A 27,996-nucleotide genomic window follows, 5' to 3' on the forward strand; every position below is an offset into this window, starting at 1 on the left:
TGGCCAGGAAGCACATGAAAAGCTGCTCAACATCACTAATTATTAGAGAAATGCAAATCAAAACTACAGTGAGGTATCACCTCACACCAGTTAGAATGGGCATCATCAGAAAATCTACAAACAACAAATGCTGGAGAGGGTGTGGAGAAAAGGGAACCCTCTTGCACTGTTGGTGGGAATGTAAGTTGATACAGCCACTATGGAGAACAGTATGGAGGTTCCTTAAAAAACTAAAAATAGAATTACCATATGATCCAGCAATCCCACTTCTGGGCATATACCCAGAGAAAATCATAATTCAAAAAGACACATGCAGCCCAATGTTCATTGCAGCACTATTTACAATAGCCAGGTCATGGAAGCAACCTAAATGCCCATCGACAGACGAACGGATAAAGAAGTTGTGGTACATATATACAATGGAATATTACTCAGCCATAAAAAAGAACGAAATTGAGTCATTTGTTGAGACGTGGATGGATCTAGAGACTGTCATACAGAGTGAAGTAAGTCAGAAAGAGAAAAACAAATATCGTATATTAACGCATGTATGTGGAACCTAGAAAAATGGTACAGATGAACCAGTTTGCAGGGCAGAAGTTGAGACACAGATGTAGAGAACAAACGTGTGGACACCAAGGGGGGAAAACCGCAGTGGGGTGGGGATGGTGGTGTGCTGAATTGGGCGATTGGGATTGACATGTATACACTGATGTGTATAAAATTGATGACTAATAAGAAACTGCAGTATAAAGAAACAAACAAAAAAAATCAACTAATACTAAACTTTCTTTGGGTTGTTTGTATGTAAATACATTAATATAAATGTTTCAGACATTACATGAAATATCTTAAAATCTTATATGTTCTGGTATAATGTTATGTCATAATTCTAGTTATTACTTTAAAATGTATATCTCAGAAATAACTAAGTATCCTTGTCAATTGCATTATTATGAACTTTCATCAAATCTTTAACCGTGGTCATTTTTAAGTCTTTTGTCATTTACAGACAGTTCTGGGTGTACTCTGATGCTTTCGCAAAAATGTTCCTATAAAAGCGTTTCATCTTCAAGGAATTCATGGAAAAGACTCTGACAAGTACAGGTTTCTGGTAACTGACTATACTGCTGAACTGAATGAATAAGCATTTTCAAAACTCTAATGGAAAACTGATGAATTCATAAAAGTGCTAACAAAAGATCAAGATGAAAAAAAAATTAATTACATGGGACTGAGTGAACTGATGAGGATGATTATAATTTTTGTGACTTTCTGTTTGAATAAAAAAAAAATCCCACAAGGACTCAGAGTCAAAAAATATACAAATCAATTTTCACTGCAAAGTAAAGGAGCTGTTACAGTGGAGGATTACTGGACTGAATGGCAATATTATGACATAGTATGAGTGTGTTTCATGTTTGGTAATTGCAATCATTTTTGCTTTCGTTGTGGTCATCCATTTACAATGCTTGGTGTCAGTTTATTTATCTCTTGTAAAAATAAAATACAGTGGAAAAAAACCTATGATTTTGATTTTAAAATTTTAATTATTTTGCCCTTTTTATAAAATCTTCAGTTTATGAGCGAATGAATGTATGTTTCATAGTAGTTTAAAATACTTTATGTGACATTGGAAGATTGTCTCAATTTGGAAAGCAAAGCAATTATGCCTGTAGGTACTCAATCAATGACAAATGTTGTTTATTAGACAACTGCTAAGAATACATTTTATAAATTAACCCATATAATGCTTTATCAGTATTATGGTCTATCTGATGATTGTTAAATATGCCAACAATTTCAAGTGTTAAATAAATTACTTCAGTCTGGAAAAAAAAATTAATTCTAACAGTTGGCTAATTATTCTTCCTTAGTACTAACATTACATGTATAATATAACATGTTTTAGTGTGCCTATAGTATTTGAAACACCATGGGCAAAGTACAGATTTATAATAAATGATGGTGCAGCCTTGATAGTTTAGGAGTCTGGCTAGTTACCCTTAAAACTGCTTTTTCCCCAATTATTTTTTTATTTTATAATTTTACTATCAAACACTACTATTGAGCTCTATAATATAGCTGTGTCTAGTTCACCTGTATATTCTGGGCACTGAACCAAGTGCCTGGCACAGGTGCACGTGTGCCTGCACACCCGCACACACACACACAGGTGTTCAATAAATGATTCCTGAATAAATGAAGGAAAGGCTATTAACTAGGTTTTCTTATGCTGCACTTGAACTTTACTGAATAACATCAAGACAGAGGAAAGTCTTGTTAGGTAATTGCTGTGCAAACAGATCATTAACTAAATTAAATGCCAGCATGTCCTCCAATCTAAAACAGAATCCATTTAATAATTTCTTTTTCTTAAAAGGAAGAAGGAAATAAGAGAGTTTTTGTTTATTTTTGTTTTGATTTTTACTATGATCATATGTGAAAATTCAGTTTTGAGCCATTAAACATTTTTGAAAAACTTCACTGAATGAAATATGAAGGGTCCCTCAAAATCTCATGACTCCCCTTGCCATGAATTTGGGGTAGGTATGTGCTTTTTTCATGTGTGTTCACTTGGCATTTCTTTCATTTGTTGATTGTTTTTAAGTTGATTGCCCAATTTCCCACTTGTAACCTTTCAGAGTTTCTAATCTTCCCTGCTTGGCAATCTCTAATCTCCACTGATATTTGCTCATTACCAACCCCAAGACAGATGAAATCCTCAGGAGTGTTGACTACAGTTGAAAATGAATCAGCAAATGCTTTATCAAACAACTTTTAATGGTCCTATCTGAAGTGGATTTGTAATAATCTGAATCTTGACAATTCTTTGCCACCCGTTAGAGCCATCTCCTAACTAGGACTTAAAAAAATAAACAAGCAAAAGACATTGGCACACCACTAAGAAACATTTTTCTCTCTTCTCTTTTAGCCACTATCATAACTGGTAACCATTTATGGCCTTTATAAATATCTAAACAAAAATATTTTGAGACCTAATAGTGTTTTGGACAGTGTACTATATCAAATATGCATCATTTGTTAGGTGAAAATTTAAGAGTTTTGGTTTGGACTGAACAGTTAATGAAGGATATTTACCCAAAATGAAATGGTAAGAGATAATTTTTAGGTAGCAATTTATATTTGGTTTCTCATATCCTAGTAAATTGTCTCAATACTAACAACACATATTTCATTACTCACTGAATGTCAGGTCATAACTCTCGATGAAGGTTTCTATGGCTTATGAATCATTGTTCTAGTGCACAGCCATGGAAATGCCATCGAAAGATTATCAATGCAGAACTGCAAAATCATGGTTCATGCTTTCAGATCTGAAATCAACCTCGAGTTTGGCTACTCCAATACCTCTATTTCAAAAATGTCAAGACCCAAATCCAGGAAGCTTGGGATCTGTTCAGGGTCAGAAAAATCTAGTGGATAAACTAATAACAGAAGCTAGATTCACTACACCAGACTCCCATTCAAGGGCTCTCCTCATTTTTACCAGCTAGCAGTAGTACAGACAGGGTATTGCTGCTACTTTCTGAATTTATATCTCTTAAAGCCATTAATACTTGCATTATCAAAGATAATGCAACCAAGCCAGTCACAGAGCCAGGCAAAAAGCCATTTTTCCATAAGATGCTGGTCCTAAACCTTACTGTGAAAAGGCCATGAGAGCCAAACTGAATTGTGATCTTCACCCTTGAAAAACTGTTCTCTCCTTCCTGCTGGTTATAGACAGAAACTTTGGTATAAAAACAAAAACTCCAGGAGATTTCATACTTTCATCCCAGAACAACTGTACAAATGCAGCCTGACTGAACGCACTAAATAGAGTCTTTCAAAAGTTGCCTTCAGTAAGAGAGTTAATAAATTTTAAAAACATCATGTTACAGTGTATTTCTAACTTCCATATTTAGTAAGTGCCATTTATGTAATGTGCGTATGACAAATATTGTAAGGGATTTTTTTTTACTGCTTTGCCATTCCTCCAAAGTGAAAGGTGTCAAAGGTTATGGGATATATAATTTAAGAATGTGAAGAGAAAATTATTTTTATGGGATAATTTTAATGCAGTGTCCTCCTAAGAAAAAGTAACTCACATTATTTTACTCTATTTTGGCGTCCACGGTCTTTCACTTTAGAGGCAAATTAGCAGCATACAGTAACACAGAATATACTGGAAATTAATTATGAACTTTACGATGGCAAAATGCTTTACTGAGATCTTCTGCGGTGGACTTGGTCTCAACCACCTAAGAAGCATTTCCAAAACTGCTTTAAAACACATTTCAATGGCAAATTTTACAGTTTGCTATTAGTAGGCTGTTTACAAGTATATAATATACTTTGTGTGAACTAAATACCACTTCTACTGAAATAATCAAGAAATATCTTTTTACGTTAGGAGTAATACCTGTTGGTAGGTACAAAAGCACTTATTAAAACCAAAACCACCTTAAAGATGGGCATGAAAACCTTGCTTTACAAGGTCACACCCTCAAATAGCCAAAGAAAATTCTGAAATCTGTGCTTCTGCCTCTGCTCTTTCCTCAGTACAACCCCCTCCACCAGACCCTACCCTAGGATCCTAAAATCCAACCGATCCTACCTTAAAGCTCAATATACACTCTAACCTCCCCAAATGTCTAATAGTGTCTCTCCTTACATATACTACTGAAAGTTTCTACACTGCGGGATGCTGAATTTCCCCAAAGGGAGATTTCCTCCCTCTCGTTTCTTTGGCCTTTTCTCTCTCATCTCTGCCCCTTCTCTCCGTCAGTCCCCCTTCTTTTTCCCTGACCTTCTAGTTCCACCGCACTTTTCTACCTTGCCTCCTCTGCTTTCACCAAATCACACCTCAGCTTCCTACAGAGAATACTAAAGCGCCCTGACTGGGAGAGAAATTATGTGGTATTTTTTTCCCTTCGAACTCCTGCCTTGTGAATACCTGCAGTTCCTTTTCCTGGGGGCCATCCTTTTCGGGGCAGGGGGAGGTAGGGAAGCCCCTCTCTGCTTCGTCCGTCTGGCACATTTGGGGCTAGAACGGCGGGGCGGGGCGGGGCGAGCTTGGCCTTTACTGCGCCACAGCAGGTGGGGGGTGGGGCGCTAACGAAGCGCGCCCAGTCCGATCTCGGACTGACTGAACTGAGGCAGCGAAGGAGATAGGGCCGCCCCCACACCCCGGGACGGGAACTCACCTTCTCTGAGGCAAGGGCGGGTGTCTACTTTAAAACTACTGCCCCCCCTCCCCGCCGCCGCCATAGTGGAGCCGCCAAAGCCGCCGCCGCCGTCGCCGCAGCCACCGGCAGGCGGGCAGGCAGGGGTGGAGGTGGCGGAGGAGGCAGGCACAACCGCTGCCGCCGCCGCCGCCGCCGCCGCCGCGCAGGCGGTGTAGGAGGAGGAGGAGGCGGCAGAGACGGTAGCTTCCTGAGGGGAAGACTCCGCCGCCAGCGGTGTGGCTGTGCTCCGCGCCGCCGCCAGCAGTGTGGCTGTGCTCCGCGCCGCCGCCATCGCAGCGAGGCGCGGACAATTGCACTTCGTCTCTCTTCAGTTAAGTTCCTTTGTCTCCGCCTCCTTCTTAGCCTCGCCCCCTTGCCCCTCTTCTCTCTTCGGCTCAAGCCTCGTTCTCGCTCCTTCTCTCCACCAATAGGAACGCTTCAGATCCGCGGGCCACCCCTCCCCTCCCCCCACGGCTCGGCGTCACCCGCCTCCCTTCGGAGGGGAAGCAATGGTGACCAAGGGCAAAGGGCAAAAAGCGCGGGATGTAAAAGCACGTGGGCCTCACACAGTGAAGCCTCTTCCGTTGGAGGAGCTAATCTAAAACCAATTTAAGGGAAAAAAATGTCTGGAAACCAATTTATTCCACCCCCAAAATATCTCTAAAATATATCTTCTCCTGCCTTTCTTACAGCCCTCAGTGAACAGAAATCAGCAGAAGCCTTGGTCATGAAGGGTTTCATCATGGTCCCTAAGGTCCTGCTTAACTATGGATCTACCCAACTAAATTACAATAAAAACCTGGGAATCCAGTACCCAACCAAAAAACTAGAATATTACTTATAATTTGAATCTCCTCACCATCTTTTCCCCAACTTCCAAAGAAACCAATATCTTGATTTATATTATTTCCATATCCCTTTTACATACATTCTAGCACATAGATGTGTGCCTAAACCATGTTGTTTAGTTTTTGTTTTAAAATTTAACAAAAATTTATATATTTTTCTAGGTAGCATTTTGGGGCTTGTTTCTTTCGCTAAAATTTTGTTTCTGAGATTCATCCATGTAGCTGTAGTTCACTCACTATCAGTGCTGTATAATATCCATCCATTTCTCTGTTGATGGGTATGTGTCATGGTGCATCTGTGCAAAAGTTTCTCTTGGGTATGCTCTCTTTTCCAGTCTCACTTCCATTGCCCTATTTCAAGTACTCATCTCTTGCCAGAACTATGACATCTGTCCCACTGGTCTCCTTTTCTTTGATCTCAAACCCTCCAATCTATTTCCATATTGCTGCCATTTATCACTAGCTCACCTTTGCTTGTTAGACAGTCAAAGGACACACCTTTGCACTATTAGTCTCCCCTCTTACTTCCTTATCTCATCCCCTTCCACTGCCCCCACCTCCCCACACTTCTTTTACTTTATTATTTAGCTGTATTAAACCTTCTTACAGATTCCTATAAAAACTGTTATTTCATGATGTAATGCTATTGTATATATTGCTCCTTCTTCCTGAAATGCCCCTTTCCCCACATTAGGCACCTTCCTACTGAATCCTTATACACCCCTGGAAACCCAAATAATACATCACTTCTTCCAGGTAACATGTCCTGTCCCTGCTTAGACTTAATTCCACCCTCCTCTGTGCTACACCTATATCTTGTGCACATTTTTATTGTGTGCCTCTCTTGTCCATAGCCTGGGACCATTTTGAGACAAAAGACAGTTTGTTTTATTTCTGACTTCTCATGGTCCAGCACAGTAAAGTCCTAGGGCAAAGGTCAAAAACCAGTGGTCCCCAAGCCTAGGTCCCTAAGTCCTTAGGTCTGGTCCACAGATATGTTTTAACTGCACAATTATTTATTTACTTGCCTGTCAACATTTGAAAGGGGGATTTCATACAAAAGAAAAAAGTCTCTTAAAAGCATTTGAACATTTGGCAGTATTGGTTGTGTATTCCTGACTGGCAACAACTGGCTGGAGCTGAATAGCAAATTCAGAGACTTGGAGTGCTAGGCTCTTAAGGACATTTTTTATGTTGTTTTTGTGGTTCAATAATTCACCCAAGATTACCTGAGTCATTAGGTGGTTTCTCTAATGTTCTTTCCTGTCCTTCTCTAAGTTAGTGCAGCATTCACTCATCAAAGAAACTACTGGAAAGATCATGCACAAGAAATATTCCACTGAAATAGCCAGTAGGACCAGGTAAGCATAAAAAGGAGTGTAACTTTATTCCTTCCAATATGCGAGGGGGAATCCCTCAATAGCATTGTTTCTGAAAATCCGAATCACAGTCTACTGTATAAGAACTATTCAGTCAGAATCTCCTGGGAGTGTGCATCACTCAGGATTCAGTCAGCAAAAGAGAAACTGCACTAGGTATTTCAAACAGAAATGATTTGATGTAGGGAATCAGGTATTTTTAAAAAATCAGAAGGGTTAGAGGAATAAAACTCAGAGGACTTTTCCAAATACTGTCAGCTAGTATTGGATAGCCTTTCCATCCCCTTCTATGCTCTCCCCTGTGTTGCAGAAGCTGGAAGCCTATGAATTACATTTCCCAGACTTTTTGGCCAGCAGGATTCTGAATATGGTTTAGGTCTCACCAATGGTAAACATTTTAGAATAGAATGGAGATAAAAACCATTCTTTACATGCACTCCAACAGATACAAAACGTGAGTTTTTGTGGTGGCCTTAACATTCTTCTGCAAGGTTTGCACCCAAAGGCTTTGGAGGACCTGTAAGATTAGCAGTGGTTTTCTGGAGCCCGCTGACCTCTGTGTGACAGTGACAATTTCCTGTCTTTGGACTATAGCAGTCAACAAATATTTATTAAATTATAGAGTTACTTCTTCCTTCTTAGGCTCTATGGAAAATTCTGTGTCTGCTGTTCAATCAAACAGTAAAAAGAGGGGAGAGGATAATGCATGAAATAAAAGAAAGTAGTTAATTTTCTGCCCATTACCCAACTCCATTTGGTGACATGCCATAAAACAAAAATGCCACCAAATCTGAGTTATACACTGTGACAATATGCACCTACTTTCCTGTCTTCCTCTTATACTTCTCATTGCTCTCTATGACAGTAATGCTATTAAGTGAATGCCAAAGTAATTTCTTTCACAAGAGAGAGGAGGTGGAATGTGGCGGAGAGTAACAATTGATGAAAGCCTGCTATGGGCTAGTCCTTTCCCATAATTTCCCAGTCGTCTCACAACAGTGATATTACACTGGGCTCATTAACCCCATTTAAAGAATGCACTCAGCCTCATGGATGTAACTAACTTTTCCATGGTTTTCAATTTAGTGATTGAAATGGTTTGTTTATATCACTGGACCAGAGGGAGGAGGACAGTATTGGTTGAAATGAGTTTTAACTACCAACTCCCCAAATCATAGAGAGAAGACAAGGGTGGGGGGTTGTGGAAGTGGGTCTAAGGTGGAGGTCAAAAATAAATAAAGGAATATATCTTTGAATATTTGAGAAATCAATAAGAAAAAGCATACCAATTGTTATTTCGCTATTTCTACAGTGAAACATAATATGCTTTGTTTGGAATAATGTGGGGAAATTAAAAATTCATTATTGCCAAACACGATACACATAAAGATATCAGAAAATGGAAAAAATAATTAGAACATAATTTAGTGGCATATAGCTAGTGTGATTGACATAATAGGGAGGGTGGGAGGGAGGGAGACGCAAGAGGGAAGAGATATGGGGATATATGTATATGTATAGCTGATTCACTTTGTTAAAAAGCAGAAACTAACACACCATTGTAAAGCAATTATACTCCAATAAAGATGTTAAAAAAAAATGAATCTGACTAAGTAAAACAGTGATGTTCAAATTTTATCAACAAATAAATCAAAGCTGAAAAACAATGGCAATCAAATATCCGGTTGTTCAACAACAGTAAAATTAAAGAAAAGCAAATAGACACATTGATATGTACAAATAAGAAAGACATAAAATAGCATGTATAATGTGACAAAGTTTTAAACACAAAATATATGCATATGAACATACAGATATAACAACTGAATTATGTACAAACACATAAAATGTATCTGCAGAATACTAAGAGTATTTCATATTTCTCCATTGTTGAAGCAGTAATAGTTATATAGATAAAATTATGACAGCATAAGATGTATCTCATTAGGAATTGATGTTATAGAAGTGTATTTTTATTAATATGAAAGCTGTCAAATATCTATACAGTTAAATGAAAAGGAAGTTATACAGAGACTTCACAGAAAATATATCTGTGTATGCCTAATGTCTTGGTCTCATGGTATACACTTGCGTATATTCTCATTCTTGTTCTCTGCTCCCCACCCCCATCACACAGACACACAGACACATAGACAGACACACACACACACACACACAGAGAACTCTCTTGTCAGTCTAGAGAGGGTCTGAGGGGAACATCCTACCATGTGATTTAGCATCCAGATCTCTACCAGAATCACTCTTAATGCTCCATATGCTCCATAAACATGCAGAAAATTCCAGAAAATTCTTACTGGTTGAGAACTATAGGGAAGTGTTTTCCTAAACCTAAGTTTATCGTCTATGATGGGTTAAGGGAAGAGCAGTTTAGGTATTGGTCACTTAATCACCCAATGGAGTTTGGAGTCAGGGACACATTTCAGCCCCCCACCTTCACTTGTTTCATGTGCTTTCCTGCCTTCTGATTTTTACATTTTATGTTATCCATCCTCTTTACATCGCCATGCAGCTCTTGCTTTAAGAGACATCAACTGCCCTCTTAGGTCCTATTTAGAGTTGTTCTTTCAGCTAGAGACTACTCAGCATTAAAGTGACAATGAAGTTAAATAAAAGTAATTGCCTAAGTAATAGTATGAGCTAGAACATTTTTTAAATTTAGAACTAATCTTACCACCCAGCCAATAATTATTTTCTGTATGTAAAGAATGTCAGAATAAATGTCACTGTAGCCATTTTTTGTTATTGCAAAAGGTTGTATTTCACGTGAGCATTTAAAAAATATTTAGCTCTATTATAGAGAGATTTTATGCTACAGGAAGTGTCTGAGAATTTAGTTTGCTGATATTTGGTGTGCGTGTGTGTGTGTGTGTGTACTGAAAAGACCAGATCCACGTCTTTGAAATTCTCTTCAACAGAGCCACTCACAAGTCTTTTCTTCAAGGAAGATTTTCTTTTAAAATAGCTCCATTCTAGAAGTGTTTGGGTGAGGGTCTGAATATTTTTACAGGGTCTTGTAAAACTACTCCAAAGCACCACAGGACATTTACTTCACTATAATAATGAGTTGGCATTTATTGGGTGCTGAACATGATGACAGAGAATGTGACCTACCTCAGGTCCTACAAAGACTGATGGGTCTGACTATGGGATACACACCGGCTGACTCTCACTTTAGCACTCAATCTAACAGACCTACTCCCTTCAGTATTTTGTCTTGTCAGCCTCCAGGGACAGCGTAGATGTGAGGTCCCCAGAAGTAAGGATCTTGCAACTCTATAGCAAGTTTATATAGTGATAGTTCACAGAGTCCTTCCCCAAAGACACCTATAGCCTTTTACTTAACTAATTGTACATTGGGGAACAATTACCCAGGCATATTTAGGCTCTTGGACATGGAGTTCTAGTTGACATTGATGCCTGAAGACCTAAAGCATATTCATGGCTCTCTGTTTGAGAGGTAGCATATGAATTATCCCAGGTCTGACTCACTGTGGTTCTAATAAGTCTATGAAACAATCTGCTTGGCATCTTTCTGATCCACAAATATATAATTAGAGTAAATGTACATGGCAGGTGGCAGAACCTCCACATCGGTTCCTTAGCCTGTGAGGAAAAAGCTATTATTCTGGGGAAATCCAAGTGGAAGCCTCTGAAATTGCTACTACTCTGGTCAAGACAGTAAATTTTTAAAAATCCTGTGGGGAGTGGCAGAAATTTGTCCCACCCTTAAAGACTTAGAGGATGCAGTGGTAATAATGCCCATCATTTTCCCACTTAATTTATCAGTCTGGACCATAAAAAAGTCCAGAGGGACTATGGAGGAGGAGAATAAGCCACCACAAACTGAAACAAGTATTAGCCTCAATTGCAGCTGCCATATTGGTTGTGGTATCTTTGCTAGAGCAGATTAACATGGCTTTAAGTACACAGGACATGGCCACTAATCTAACAAATGAGTTCTTTCCCATCCTTACCATGAAGAACGTCCAGGCACAGTTCACATTCACATGATTTGGACAAACTAATTAATGTAAGCCTTTGTCCCAGAGATACGTTAACATTCCAATTCTATTATAACATAGTTTGAAGAGATATGGAACATGTGGACATTCTGCAGAATATTGCTTTGGTCCACTATATAGATGATATCATGTTAATTGGATCAGATGAGAAAGAGCTGGTAGGTACATTTGAGTCCTTAGTAAAACAGATAATGTTCCAGAGGGTGGGAGATAAAACCATCACAGATTCACATCAGTGAAGTGTTTAGGGGTCTAGTGCTGTTGGGCACACAGGGACAATCTTATGAATGTACAGGATGTATTATAGCATTTTTAGCCATCCATCATCAAGTAGGATAGATAAGACACCTGATAGACCTCTTCAGATTTTGGAGGCAGCATATTGAAACTTGGAAGTACTGTTCTGACACATTTACCTAGTGGTATGCAAGAATACCAACTTTGAGTTGGGCTTAATCGAGAAAAGACTCTGTAGTAGGCCCAAGTTGGGGTGTATGCAGCCTTGTTGCTTGGGCCATATGACCCAACAGATCCTATGATATTAAAGGTAGGTACATGTAGAGGGAATAGATGACGTGTACTTTATGGCAAGCCTCAGCAGGATATTTACAACATAATCTCTCATGTCCTGGAGCAAGGGCATGCCATGTGCAATGAAGAATTAGATGCCATTCAAAAAAGACCCCCCAGCACATTATTGGACCTTGGTAGAGACAAAGCACCTGATCCTTTGACACTAAGTGAATATACAGCTAGAATTTCCCATCATGAGCTGAATACTGTCAGACCCACAAAATCATAAACTTGAGTGGGTCCAGCAATGATTCATTGTAAATTGGAAGTGATATGGCTGGGATTGGGCATGGGCAGGTCCCCAAAGCACAATTAAACTACTGGTGTGGGTGGCCCAGGCTCCCAAGTTAGCAAAACTGTTGCATCAGAGGCTCAAGTCTCAAGTCACACTTGTGGCCACGGGAGATTCCTTATGACTCGCTTGGAGAAAGAAACATTCATGTATGGGTTGGCCCAGTATGCAGGTACAAGCTGAACATGGAATGCTGCTGCACTAAGCTTCGCTCAGAGGTAGCCTTGAAAGACATACATTTTAAGGGTAAAGTTTCCCAATGTGCAGCGCTGTAGGGAGAGCATCTGGTCATTCACCTTGGTTCAAAGAGAACTGGCCCAAGGTAAGAATATATATGAATTCACAGGCAGTGGAGAATGACTTGTCAAGTTGGTCAGGGTCCTGGAAGGAGAAAGATAGAATATCCAGTACAAGAAAATCTGGAGAGGAGTTATGTGGATGGACTAATGGGAGTAGGCAAAAAGTGAACATCTTTGTATTGCATATTAATACCCACTAAAGAGCACCTACCACAGAAGAGGTACTAAACAATCAAGCAGACAGACTAAACTAGCCAGTTGACCTTAGACAGTTCCTGTTAGAAGCCTACTACAGTGCTAGCAAAATGGTTACTTGAAGGGAGCATTAATATAATTAATGAATTATATTAATCAATTAATATAATTAATGTTCATTAATGAAAATGATGTAGGTTATGTATGGGCCCAACAGTATGTATCTCCTGAATCCATTTCTCTGTTTAGCAGTCCCACTATTATGCTCTGTCACTCTGTTCATCTTTTCCTTTTGGAGATCAATGGAAAATTTTCTCCTATATCATACTATACAATAATTTCAGGGGTTAGGAAAACACATGAAAGAAAAGAAAATAATAAAAATTATCCTTCTCTTTACCAACTCCATTAGGTAATTTATCCTATAACCACTGAATGTTGAAAACAATGTGAACTGGGACTCGAATGCATAACTGTCTGACTCCAAAGAAATATTTAATGCCACTAAATTCTATGACAGTTTGTTACACAGCAATAGATAACTGGAACAGTAGGTATTAAAGTGACTTCTTTATGTGAGGGAGAAAGCAGAGTGAGGCCAGTTTCTGAATGTGCCCAATGTGGCAAACCTTCTTAGGTTTTCTCATTTTCTCATCTTCCTTGCATGATCCCAGTGATCATGCATGGAAGGTTCCGTTGCTCCCATTTTGAAGATGGGCAATGCCTGAGTTACAGGAGGTAAATTACATTTCCTGGGATAGGCGTGCACACGCACACACACACACACACGTCTGGAGACTATACATCCAAATATTGCTGTTGGTTTATCTTGTGATGTGGCAAGAAGAGAGGCAACAACATAAAAATTTCTTCTTATATTGATATATTTTCCAATGCTTGCCTCAAATATATTAATTTTGTCATCAGGAAAAGAACTTGATATACATTTTTAAAATGTAAGAAATGGGGTTTTAAATTGAATCAAAAAATTATTTTGTGTAAATGTATTTCTCTTACATTCAAAGGTGTTAAATATGTATCATTGACAGAAAAAAATGGGGTTATAAACACCTTTTACGTGCATCTTTTGTTCAGTCATATATCACAGTATATGTATAGTGTTAATATACAGTATATATTTTTTTCAATAATATAATATATAATACTATATATTCTCTTAGTATGTCATTAGCTTCTGAACACTCCTTACACCTTTCTCTTCCTCTCCCTCTCTCTCTCTCTCTTTCCCCCGTGTCTCACACAAACACACACATACAAACACACAAACACACACACCTTTCTTGTTAGCTGAGAAAAGATCTAAAGAATACTTTTTGTCATGTGATTTAGTGTTTAAGTGCTCTGCCTGATTTCCTGTACCACATAAAACCCCTTCATGCCCCTTCAACTCCTTGTTACCTGTTACGTGATGTCCAAACTATAATATTGGGAGTCTTCGCCAGATGGCACTGACCTGTGACTGAAAACAATATATATAGCAATCTATTTTAAATATAGATTGTGAAAAAGTACAGAAAAAACCCTAATAGCCATATTCAGTGTTAACCTTTTTCTTCACTCTTAAATTATTATTATGAATGCAAATAGTAAAATTTTGCATTTACATTATCACATGGTGCTTTTAGTGTCGGTGGATGTAAAAGGCCTGCAAACAGAGTCCACAGTGTGCAGGGACTTAGGGACCTTAGCACAGTGGCCTGGATACAGACTGAAGCAGCAGATGCCAGGATGTCAACTACGCACAACCAGAGCTAACCAGTTTCACTTTAGCCACCAAGAAACTTCTCAGACCATCCATTTCCCAGCAGAGGGTCTATGCGGGTCTGTTCATATAACAGTGCCAGAAGGAGGGTACTGGATTGGGCAAAATGCAATAAACTTCCCCAGTCTCCAACCACTAACCTTTATTCTTTTTCTGGTTGGCTGGGAGGAATACAAGTAATGATATATTCAGCAAACATATATTGAGAATATGTTAAATGCCAGGATCAATACTGCTTAAGTTATGTGCATTCTCTCTTTTACTCTTCACTACACTTTTATATGGTGTGTACTTCCACTTCTAGTTCACAGATGGGGAAATAAATGTTTAGGAAAAATACATAACTCTGGTCAATTATCATGTAACCAGCAATAAGTTTGAAGTCAAGAAGTTTGAAGTTTGAAGTTTTTATTAAATATGTCTGTATATTGGATCTCTTTTTGAACATGCCATTTTATTCCTGAACGATTTGTCATCCCCTTTCTAGCCATAAATGGGCACTTTTCACTTATAGGTCTAGGTATACAATATCCAAATGTAACAGCACCTTCAAATTAATGACATACCCCCATTCTATTACCCCATTTCTATCCTGGCACAAATCATGCTGAATTGGTGCCTGGATGAAGGGCAAATAATAGAATGAGACTCACCAAAAATTTAGTCTGCCTCCACCCCAAAAGGTTATTCTGTATGCCACAAGGAAGCTTTCCACAAAAGTCTGCTGTCTTTTCCCAATATGATGGTTTTAAAGTTTGGTTAACTAGAGGTTCCTCTTTCCAAGGAATAGAAGTCTCCATACCTGATACTACTTACTACTGTGTGGCTCTTCCAGTGAAGAAAGATCTTAACTTAGTTCTCTGGGCCAGTATTGCTAAATAGGAAACCAGCTGTGGATCCACCTCATGACAGTGATACCAAATGGGGAGCCACTACAAGATCTGGGATGACAATGCCTATGACTCTCATCATAATAAACAGGCAGCCCCAGCACACCAGGGACTATATGCCAAAGGCCCAAAGTTGTGGAACATGCTAATTCTGCTTGTTCTTCCTGTGCCTTATTTGGCTCATGGTTTGGATGTGGGATTCCACCACTTCAGCTCAGTGCCAAACTGCTTGGGCTCCTTTTTATCCTACTTGTTTGAAGTATTCAATCAGTTCACAGTTTCCCCATAAGAAGTTACTCCGTAACACCTGGAGGGCAAAAGGCAAATATTCAGCCACTTTTGTAATATTTTTCCAAATGTGAAACTTTGCTTTAAAGTCTTAAAGGTAGCTCAGGATTCATGTCAGGAGTTCCTGGTCCCCCTGCCCCACTAGGCTCCTTACAGGTATCACCCACAAGCCAGTAATGGACAAGGACACAGACAACAAACCATCACCTCAGAAATGATGGCCTCAGCCCAGCAGTCCAGCACTTTCAAGATGATGACATCTGCCCAGTAGATGAACACATCTCAAATGACGATCTCAGCACAACTTGGCAGTCCTAGCCTTGACGCTGACACTGCAAGATGTCCTGCCAACACAATCCAATGCCAAAACCCACCAAATAAAGATTCTGACCAGGCTCACCTTCTCTGTTCCCAGACTCAACCCTTGGCTCTTCCACCCCACCTATATACCCACCTGGATCCCCTATAATTTCCCTAACTGCTCTCTCTTCTCTCTCCTCCTACCTTATCCCTCAATTTCAATCTATGCAGGCCTCGTTCCCTACCTAGATGATGCCAGTGCCACCATGGTTATTGTCAACTGCTTAAATGAAGATCCTACCCATCCTGCTTACCTACATCTCTATGATTTCATATCCTCTCTTATACCATGTAAGAATACCTTGCAAGAACTAAAGCCTATTGGCAGGCCCCATTATCTATCCTGCTGCATCAAAGAACTCCTTGCAGATTATTTAGATTTGTTCTTGACCCACTCTTTTCCATCTCCATGCACTGCCTTCTTGGTGTAAACTAGCACCCTCTAAGTTAGCTGATTTACTCCTACTGGTGCCACACCATTTAATTTCTCCTCTTGGGTACCTAAAACCTGAATTGGGATCCTCACCTCCACTATCTCTTCACAAAGGCCTAAAACTCTACCTACTACTATGCATAGCAATTGGGACCTGGCCATGATTACTGTACCTATAATCGTTCCCACATCATTTTCCATTGTGGCCCCCACAACTGCAATAGCTATGATTTCCCCTTGTCCAACAACCCACACTTCACTCTCCACTATTTCGCAGTCATCATTCCCAGTTCCTCCTTTCTTTGACTTGCTGGAAAATATTTATGCAACATGTAACCTAAGAGCTAAACCTCTAATAATGCTGGACCTGCTACCTGGTGCTCCAGCCTGGACAACCACTTGTGCAACTAACCCCTGTCCCCTTGGAGGTGTTTGATGTCCATATTGACTACTCATCATTTTCTCCTCATCTGGCGCCCCTGCATTTCTTCCCAGCATTCCCTTGCCCTCATTAAATTTCCCTTCATGGACCGTATATCCTTCCTGTCTCCCACCATCAATCAATATTATACACAGCCATGTCCCTCCATTAAGACTACTTGATCCTTACGTGTCTGCACTGGTCTAAATTTTCCCATCAGAAACCCCACTCTCCAAGCCCCCTTGGGCTACTGGTTCTCCTGTGGTACCACTCCTGTTCAGTAGGGTAGAATATTCTACTCCTCCATTCCTCCCCCTTCTGCCTTATGCACCTTGACCTTTGTTTTATGCATATTTAGTCTCTGGTCTCGTTATATCCAATCAGAAAATCAACTTCTCTTATCTAGCCTTCCCACAAAAAGTAGCAGCAAATTATCTTTTTACCTATTATATTGGGCCTCTTCAAAACCTTTGGTATAACAGACACAAATTTAGGTATTTTCAATTTATTAACACAAACTCAATTCATATAGGACACCCAGACAATGTCATCACTCCTAGAAGACCATGTATATCAAGCAGCTCAAGCCTTAGAAGCCCTTAATGTAGCATAAATTTCTCTAGCTCCTATGGTAACTGATTAAAAGTTAGCATTGGACTACCTACTGCCATATCAGGGTGAAGTTTGTGCCTTAAAGATGGGCCAATAGTACAGGAAAAGTCTTTGGAATATTCTAACAGATAGAGCAAACCAAATAATAAATAATATTACAAAAGCACTCTAAGAGATTCCCTGGGCCCTGGTTGATTTCTTCTCCTGGATTTCTCCTTCTGCCTGCAGTGAAGGTGCTGTACTATCTTTCAAGGCGTTATAATAATTGCTGGCCTGATTATTTTGAGTTGGTTTTGCAAATTTGATCTCTCTCAAGCATACGTTTATCTATAGGAAATGTAGTAGGTTGCTGTGCTAACTCAGACCTCAGGGATAAACTGCGAAGACCACTGGAAAAAATCTGTATCCTAACTGATGTTTGATTTAGTACCAGCGACCTCTAGGCCACATTTCCTATTTGTATCTGTTGCCTCCTTCAGCATCCTAATAAGGCTCACCCTGCCCACACACATACTCCACAAGCTATTGCACCCTCTTGATGCCTCTTTTAAACTTTATGCTAATAGCTGTCTCTTAAATTTCATGCCAGTTGGGATTCCATATTTTTTAATTGAAGTATAGTTGATTTACAATATTATATTAGTTTTTAGCTGTACAACATAGTGAGTGATTTGGTATTTTTACAGATTATACACCATTTAAAGTTATTATGAAATATTGCTATATTCCCTGTGCTGTACATTATATCCCTGTATCTTATTTATTTTATACCTACTAGTTTGTACTTCTTAATCTCCTTCCCCTATCTTGCCCATCCCTCCATCCTTCTCCCCTCTGGTAACCACTAGTTATAAAATGCCCATGCACTTGCCTCTCTCCCTCTCTCTCTCTCTCTCTCTCTCCTTCTCTCCCCCCAGACTTTTTCCCAAAATAACCATCTTCCTAGCATCTTGCCTCAGAATTTCCCCACTTGTGTGAGTAATGCATCTTTCTTTGATAGTACCAAAGAATTACTGTCTTGATTTTCAGTATCTGAACCTAATATTTGCAGGCAAGGAGGTTTTATTTTTTAAATATTTATCTATTTATTTATTGAGGTAACATTGGTTTATAACATTACATAGTTTCATGTGTACAACATTATATTTCTACCTCTGTATACACTACAGTGTGCTCACCACCCAAAATTTAGTTTCCATCCATCAGCATATAGTTGATCCCCTTTACTCATTTTGCCCTCCCCACCCCTTCCCCTCTGGTAACCACTACTCTGTTCTCTGTATCTATGTGGTTTTTTTTGATTTGGTTTGTTCATTTATTTTGTTTTTTGTTTGTTTGTTTTTTATAGATGTCACAGTCGAGATGGTATAACAAGATGGTTTATTTACCCTCCACAACAGCCAAAACAATCGGGATAGGCTGTCCTTCCTCCAACTGGTTTGAGTCTGCCTAGGCAAGCAGGTACACATGCCCAGCTGAATCCTACCAGAGGCCTCTGCTCCCACTCACTGTCCCCAGCCTCCATTCTATATCATTCAGTGCAACATATCTGGAAAGGGAGACCACCACCATTTCACATGCACATCTATTTAAGCAATAGGGCAGAGGATGAAGAAAAGGAGATGGGAACTCTGAGAAACAATGAATACGTTATAATCTGAAAAATCTGTCTTTCTTGGAGAGGAAAACCAAATGGGGGAGGGGAGGAATTCTGTCCTTTTGGAGAGAAAAGACAAAAACAGGGGAAAGACTTTTGCTATGATATAAGCAAATTCATCCATTTAATTCAACACACACTTACTAAATATCCACTATGTTCCAGGAATTGTACTAGATGTTGGAGAAAGAAAGGTGAATAAGACAGCATACTCCTTGACCTCAGGGAGTTTATAGTCTGATGGAGTAGGCAGACAAGTAATCAGGCTTAAGATACATGTAAAGAGTGCTACAAGGATATTCCAGGATGAAAGGAGAGAGATCCCTGTTGGGTAATTAACTGAATATAGGGGTTTCAGTGAGGCTTCACAGAGAAGTGACTTCTAAACTGGTGTTTAAGGATGAAAAAGAGTGGAACAGTGTGAGGGTGTTTTAGACATAATATTTCAGAATTCAAAAGAGATGAGCATGCATGATGTCAGGGAGACATGGGAAAATATAGTCCATTCAAAGGTCAGTGGGTGATTGGATTCAGCTGAAGTATAGGGTATACATAGAGAAGAAGCTAAAGAAGGAAATGTCAGGAGTCAAATCATTAAGAGTCTTGGGTGGTATGCCAAGGGGTCTGGACTTTATTCTTTGGTTGGTGGGAGTTACTGAAGAGTTTAAAGCAGGGAAGTGATAGAATCAGGTTTGTTTTTGAGATATAGCATTTTGATAGCACTGTGGAGGGCAATTTAATTAGGAGACGGGAGAGGCTGGTTAAAAGAATTTAGCAGTGATCTGTATCCAGTGATACAGTTTTATTGATGTAACAATAGCTAAAATTAAGGCACTGACAATAGGAATAAGGAAGAGTGAACAAATCCAAGTGATAATTAGGAGGTAGGAATTGGCAGCTAAGTGGATGAAGGAGAATGATAAGAAGTGATAAAAAATGACTTCCAAATTTCTGACCTGGACCACGTGGCTGTTTGTTAAGGTAGAAAATACCAGAGAGAGAGAAAGAGCAAGAGAAAGAAACAGTTTTGGTGGAAGAAGAGAAAAGAAAAAAAGGGGAAGACTTTTATTTTGTATGTCCAGTTTGATGAGCTCTGAAGAGTGTCTTAGAAGCAACTGAGTGTGTGGGTCTACAATTTAGGAACAAGATCAGGAGGTTGAGATTTGTGAATCATCAGCCTATAGGTGGCCGTTAAGGCTAAGGGCCTGACTGGGCTCATGTAACAAGCTTGTATAAAGTGAAATGAGAATGAGCTAACAATAAAGCCTGCCATAGGAAAGGCTAATATATCAGGGGCAGTTAGAGAAATAAAGCCAACAGGGGCAATTGAGACGCACTAGGCACATTTCATGAGAATCACAAGAAAGTGGTGTCACAGAATCAAGGGTAGGAAGTATCAATTGATGAAGAGTTCAAATAAGATAAAGACTGAAAAGTATCTGCTGGAATTAGCCTTGGTAAAAGCCATTTTACTGGAGGGATGGGAGGCCTGTAGTCCACAGTAGGTTCAAGAAGGAATGGGAAGTAAAAAAGTGGAGATAACTATAAGAGACAATTCTTCTTTTAAAAGATACTTGGGGGCTTCCCTGGTGGCGCAGTGGTTGAGAATCTGCCTGCCAATGCAGGGGACACGGGTTCGAGCCCTGGTCTGGGAAGATCCCACATGCCGTGGAGCAACTGGGCCCATGAGCCACAACTACTGAGCCTGCGCGTTTGGAGCTTGTGCTCTGCAACAAGAGAGGCTGTGATAGTGAGAGGCCCGCGCACCGTGATGAAGAGCGGTCCCCGCTTGCCGCAACTGGAGAAAGCCTTCGCACAGAAACGAAGACCCAACACAGCCAAAAATAAAAAAAAAAAAAAAACTTGGTTGTGAAAACAATGACCAAAGAATCTCCATCTTGTTTATTGACTGCAATGAAAAATCCAGTGGATAGTGAAATGTCAAGGGAAGGAGAAAGGACAATTTAAGGAGGAAGGTCCTAATGTCACAGGAGGGCAGGGGAATTTCAGAACACAGATGTATGATTTAGTTTTGAAAAAGGAGGTCTCCCATTCCACTAAACTTCTAGGGAAGATTGTAAGGATGAGTGGAGATACAGATATTGTCATAAGGGTAGGAGGAGGAACTGTAGGGAATCACATGTTCCGGACTCTGTTTTCTCTGACAAGTAGATGACATCATTTGATGAAAACAGAGGACTCAAGGACAGTAGTGAATGTCTGAAATAACTACTGAGTTAAAGGGGAGAGAGAGCCAATGCGGGACACATAGAAGCATTTCTTTTTTTTTTTTAATCAATCCATTGAAGCATTTCTGGCTAGCACTGAATGCCAAGTTGAGACTGTAGAACTGGAGCTTGTAGAGGCACATGTGCTTGGAGATGTGCCATTAAGGAAAATAACTAAGGAAAGCTATGATTACCACCCTCAAGTGAAGTAGAAAAAAAAACGGACAGTTAAATAAAATTGGTTCCAATGCTGCCAAACAAGCGGGTAGAATGGTCAAGAAGGATAGAGGGTTGAGTGCATTGGCAAGAAAGTGGTTAAAGTTATGAACTGGCAAGATAAGGAAAGATATGCAGACGGGAGATTGCTGATAGAGAAAATAGAATGTCAAATACTTGAGGTCTCTATGAGATCATACGCTAATTTTAGTGGAAAGAAAGGAAAGGTAGGTGAAAATGTAGGAAGTGGTAATTAGAAAGTAGCACTGGAGTTTAAAATGTCAGAAGTATAGAAGTTATGAATTATGACTGTGTCCAGGATGTGGCCATGAGAGGGTATGCCTGGTATGGAAGAAAGGGGAAGACAACTGGAATTGAGTAAACCAAGAATCCATGAAGTTAGGGAGTTCGTTGACTTGAATAAGCAGATATTGAAGGCAGTGAAGATGAGATGGATAGGATAGATAGTAAGGACATGAACATAAGGAAAATGACCAGGGGTTAGCAGACAGGAATGATCAAGAAGGGTAGCTGATTATATACAATCAGATGGCATGAGAGGAAGTTTTTATATGAGGGTATAAATATAATGCTTTCGAAGTGGCAACTGGGTCTCAGAGACATCTCTAGGAATGTAGTACCGGGGCTTGAAAGAACTATCAACTTTCCCATAGAAGCTGCAAGAAAAGGAAATGTCCTCAAATGAGAGCCGAGTGTCAATTGCAAGAATTCTTCCAAGAGACGGAGATTACATGCAATAGACAGGGTTCAGAGGATGGGAAGTATTCTGGGTATAAAAGTATGAGGAAATGGAAAAGCTAACATTATGGACAGAGGTAACAGATATGGGGTATGCTGGGACCACCTGACTTCAAAATCAGGAACAAGTGTGGTCTCAGGGGGTGTAGAATAAAAAAGAAGATAGAAGAGGGCTTTGCTGAAATGTTTGGAGGTCTCAGAAGAATTTCTAGTTTAGAGTAACATGCTAACTGAGTCAACTGATCCCAAGACCCTCGCTACTAGCAGAGACACAAAAGCAGCCTGCCAGAAAATGGGGAGATGTTGGCTACAATTTTAAAAATATACTTACTCAGTTGTACAGTGGACCTGAGTAGATGATTCCTTCTGGCAAAAAGACCAGCAGCTCCTTAAGGAGTGAAAAGAATTGGGGAGGGGTGCAGTGGAAGAAATTATGTAGAAGTAATATTTTTTTTAACATTTTTATTGGAGTATAATTGCTTTACAATGGTGTGTTAGTTTCTGCTGTATAACAAAGTGAATCAGCTATACATATACATATATCCCCATATCTCTTCCCTCTTGCATCTCCCTCCCTCCCACCCTCCCTATCCCACCCCTCTAGGTGGTCACAAAGCACCAAGCTGAACTCCCTGTGCTATGTGGCTGCTTCCCAATAGCTATCGATTACACATTTGGTAGTGTATATATGTCCATGCCACTCTCTCACTTTGTCCCAGCTTACCTTTCTCCCTCCCCATGTCCTCAAGTCCATTCTCTAGTAGGTCTTGGTCTTTCTTCCCATCCTGCCCCTAGGTTCTTCATAACCATTTTTTTTTTAGATCCCATATATATGTGTTAGCATACGGTATTTGTTTTTCTCTTTCTGACTTACTTCACTCTGTATGACAGACTCTAGGTCCATCCACCTCACTAAAAATAACTCAATTTCGTTCCTTTTCATGGCTGAGTAATATTCCACTGTATATATGTGTCACATCTTCTTTATCCATTCATCTGTCGATGGACACTTAGGTTGCTTCCATGTCTTGGCTATTGTAAATAGAGCTACAATGAACATTGTGGTACATGACTCTTTTTTTTTTTTAATTTATTTATTTTTGGCTGTGTTGGGTCTTCGTTTCTGTGCGAGGGCTTTCTCCAGTTGCGGCGAGTAGGGGCCACTCTTCATCACGGTGCACAGGCCTCTCACTGTCGCGGCCTCTCCTGTTGCAGAGCACAAGCTCCAAACGCGCAGGCTCAGTAGTTGTGGCTCACGGGTCTAACCGCTCCGCAGCATGTGGGATCTTCCCAGACCAGGGCTTGAACCCATGTCCCCTGCATTGGCAGGCAGATTCTTAACCACTGCGCCACCAGGGAACCCCATGACTCTTTTTGAATTATGATTTTCTCAGGGTATATGCCCAGTAGTGGGATTGCTGGGTCGTATGCTAGTTCTATTTTTAGTTTTTTAAGGAACCTCCATACTGTTCTCCATAGTGGCTGTATCAATTTACATTCCCACCAACAGTGCAAGAGGGTTCTCTTTTCTCCACACCCCCTCCAGCATTTATTGTTTTTAGATTTTTTCATGATGGCCATTCTCACTGGTGTGAGGTGATACCTCATTGTAGTTTTGGTTTGCATTTCTCAAATGATTAGTGATGTTGAACATCCTTTCATGTGTTTGTTTGCAATCTGTGTATCTTGTTTGGAGAAATGTCTATTTAGGTCTTCTGCCCATTTTTGGATTGGGTTCTTCGTTTTTTTGATATTGAGCTGCATGAGCAGCTTGTAAATTTTGGAGATTAATCCTTTGTCAGTTGCTTCATTTGCAAATATTTTCTCCCATTCTGAGGGTTGTCTTTTCGTCTTGTTTGTGTTTTCCTTTGCTGTGCAAAAGCTTTTAAGTTTCGTTAGGTCCCATTTGTTTATTTTTGTTTTTAATTCCATTTCTGTAGGAGGTGGGTGAAAAAAGATCTTGCTATGTTTTATGACATAGAGTGTTCTGCCTATGTTTTCCTCTAAGAGTTTTATAGTGTCTGGCCTTACATTTAGGTCTTTAATCTATTTTGAGTTTATTTCTGTGTATGGTGTTAGCGAATGTTCTAATTTCATTCTTTTACATGTTGCTTGCCAGTTTTCCCAGCACCACTTATTGAAGAGGCTGTTTTCTCCATTGTATATTCTTGCCTCCTTTATCAAATTAAGGTGACCATATGTGCGTAGGTTTATCTCTGGGGTTTCTCTCCTGTTCCATTGATCTACATTTCCGTTTTTGTGCCAATACTATACTGTCTTGATTACTGTAGCTGTGTAGTATAGTCCAAAGTAAGGGAGCCTGATTCCTCCAGCTCCGTTTTTCTTTCTCAAGATTGCTTTGGCTATTCGGGGTCTTTTCTGTTTCCATACAAATTGTGAAATTTTTTGTTCTAGTTCTGTGAAAAATGCCAGTAGTAGTTTGATAGGGATTGCATTGAATCTGTTGATTGCTTTAGGTAGTATAGTCATTTTCACAGTGTTGGTTCTTCCAATCCATCTGTTGGTATATCTCTCCATCTGTTTGTACCATCTTTAATTTCTTTCATCAGTGTCTTATAGTTTTCTGCTACAGGTCTTTTGTCTCCTTAGGTACGTTTATTCCTAGGTATTTTATTCTTTTTGTTGCAATGGTAAATGGGAGTGTTTTCTTAATTTCTCTTTCAGATTTTTCATCATTAGTGTAAGTGAATGCAAGAGATTTCTGTGCATTAATTTTGTATCCTGCTACTTTACCAAATTCATTGATTAGATCTAGTAGTTTTCTGGAAGCATCTTTAAGATTCTCTATGTATAGTATCATGTCATCTGCAGACACTGACAGTTTTACTTCTTTTCCAATTTGTTTTCCTTTCATTTCTTTTTCTTCTCTGATTGCCATGGCTAGGACTTCCAAAACTATGTTGAGTAACAGTGGTGAGAGTGGACATCCTTGTCTTGTTCCTGATCTTAGAGGAAATGCTTTCAGTGTTTCACCATTGAGAATGATGTTTGCTGTGGGTTTGTCATATATGGCCTTTAGTATGTTGAAATGGGTTCCCTCTATGCCCACTTTCTTGAGAGTTTTTATCATAAATGGGTGTTGAATTTTGTCAAAAGCTTTTTCTGCATCTATTGAGATGATCATATGGTTTTTATTCTTCAATTTGTTAATATGGTGTATCACATTGATTGACCTGTGTATATTGAAGAATCCTTGCATTTCTGGGATAAACCCCACTTGATCATGGTGTATGATCCTTTTAATGTGCTATTGGATTCTGTTTGCTAGTATTTTGTTAAGGATTTTTGCATCTATGTTCATCAGTGCTATTGGCCTGTAGTTTTATTTCTTTGTGAAATCTTTGTCTGGTTTTGGTATCAGGGTGATGGTGGCTTCATAGGATGAGTTTGGGAGTGTTCCTCCCTTTGCTATATTTTGGAAGAGTTTGAGAAGGATAGGTGTTAGCTCTTCTCTAAATGTTTGATAGAATTCGCCTGTGAAGCCATTGGTCCTGCATTTTTGTTTGTTGGAAGATTTTTAATCACAGTCTCAATTTCAGTGCTTGTGATTGGTCTGTTCATATTTTCTATTTCTTCCTGGTTCTGTCTTGGAAGGTTGTGCTTTTCTAAGAATTTGTCCATTTCTTCGAGGTTGTCCATTTTATTGGCATATAGTTGCTTGTAGTAATCTCTCATGATCCTTTGTATTTCTGCCGTGTCAGTTGTTACTTCTCCTTTTCATTTCTAATTCTACTGCTTTGAGTCTTCTCCCTCTTTTTCTTGATAAGTCTGGCTAATGGTTTATCAATTTTGTTTATCTTCTCAAAGAACTAGCTTTTAGTTTTATTGATCTTTGCTATCATTTCCTTCATTTCTTTTTCATTTCTTTCTTTTTTTTTTTGAATCTGAATTTTTTTTTTATTTCAACAACAAATTTGTTTAAAAAAAAAGTATACAGTTTAGTAACTCTAACTGCATGTACATACAAAATATTTATAAAATTTAACAACTATAGCTTCTATTTCAATTCTTAGATCATCACAGCTCTTTTAAGATGCAATTATGAATTTTGTATGTACCACAACCAATGCAATAAGCACATGTCTTCAGTGTATATATCTTAATTTAGTGGAACATTGTTTTTACCATGTTTTTACAAAGTTGTCCATCAAAATTTGTGTTCATTTTATCTGATCTGATCTTTATGATTTCTTTCCTTTTGCTAACTTTGGAGGTTTTTTGTTCTTCTTTCTGTAATTGCTTTAGGTGTAAGGTTAGGTTGTTTATTTGAGATGTTTCTTGTTTCTTAAGGTAGGATTGTATTGCTATAAACTTCCCTCTTAGAACTGTTTTGCTGCATCCCATAGATTTTGGTCATCGTGTTTTCACTGTCATTTGTTTCTAGGTATTTTTTGATTTCCTCTTTGATTTCTTCAGTGATCTCTTGCTTATTAAGTAGTGTATTGTTTAGCCTCCATGTGTTTGTATTTTTTACAGATTTTTTCCTGTAATTGATATCTAGTCTCATAGCATTGTGATCAGAAAAGATGCTTGATACGATTTCAATTTTCTTACATTTACCAAGGCTTGATTTGTGGCCCAAGATATGACCTATCCTGGAGAATGTTCCATGAGCACTTGAGAAGAAAGTATATTCTGTTGTTTTGGATAGAATGTCCTATAAATATCAATTAAGTCCATCTTGTTTAATGTATCATTTAAAGCTTGTGTTTCCTTATGTATTTTCATTTTGAATGATCTGTCCATTAGTGAAAGTGGGGTGTTAAAGTCCCCTACTATGATTGTGTTACTGTCAAATTCCCCTTTTATGGCTGTTAGCATTTACCTTATGTATTGAGGTGTTCCTTTGTTGGGTGCGTAAATATTTACAATTGTTATATCTTCTTCTTGGATTGTTCCCTTGATCATTATATAGTGTCCTTCTTTGTCCTTGTAATAGTCTTAATTTTAAAGTCTACTTTTTCTGATATGAGAATTGCTACTCCAGCTTTCTGTTGATTTCCATTTGCATGGAATATATTTTCCATCCCCTCACTTTCAGTCTGTATGTGTCCCTAGGTCTGAAGTGGGTTTCTTGTAGACAGTATATATATGGGTCTTGTTTTTGTATCCATTCAGCCAGTCTATGTCTTTTGGTTGGAGCATTTAATCCATTTATATTTAAAGTAGTTATTAATATGTATGTTCGTATTACCATTTTCTTAATTGCTTTGGGTGTGTTATTGTAGGTCTTTTCCTTCTCTTGTGTTTCCTGCCTAGCAAAGTTCCTTTAACATTTGTTATAAAGCTGGTTTGGTGGTGCTGAGTTCTCTTAGCTTTTTCTTGTCTGTAAAGGTTTTAATTTCTCCGTCAAATCTGAATGAGATCCTTTCTGGGTAGAGTAATCTTGGCTGTAGGTTCTTCCCTTTCATCACTTTAAATATGTCATGCCACTCCCTTCTGGCTTGCAGAGTTTCTGCTGAAAGATC

The 27,996-nt window shown here is 39.1% G+C and overlaps 1 protein-coding gene across 4 annotated transcripts in view; it reads right to left on the minus strand.

Moving 5' to 3' along the window:
* ZMAT1 (zinc finger matrin-type 1) overlaps positions 1 to 24,108 on the minus strand; it is a 51,451-nt gene extending 27,343 nt beyond the window's left edge. For 3 of the 4 annotated variants that reach the window (XM_082447553.1, XM_082447552.1, XM_082447551.1), the window contains exon 1: positions 5,211 to 24,108. In XM_082447553.1, the coding sequence (XP_082303679.1) occupies positions 5,211 to 5,523 (313 nt within the window). In that variant the 5' untranslated portion in view covers positions 5,524 to 24,108. The other variant, XM_082447554.1, reaches the window with a different exon arrangement.
* Between the last annotated feature and the right edge of the window lie 3,888 nt (positions 24,109 to 27,996).

This window comes from Balaenoptera physalus, assembly GCF_965194825.1.
Source record: "Balaenoptera physalus genome assembly, chromosome: X".
Taxonomy (NCBI): Eukaryota; Metazoa; Chordata; class Mammalia; order Artiodactyla; family Balaenopteridae; genus Balaenoptera; species Balaenoptera physalus.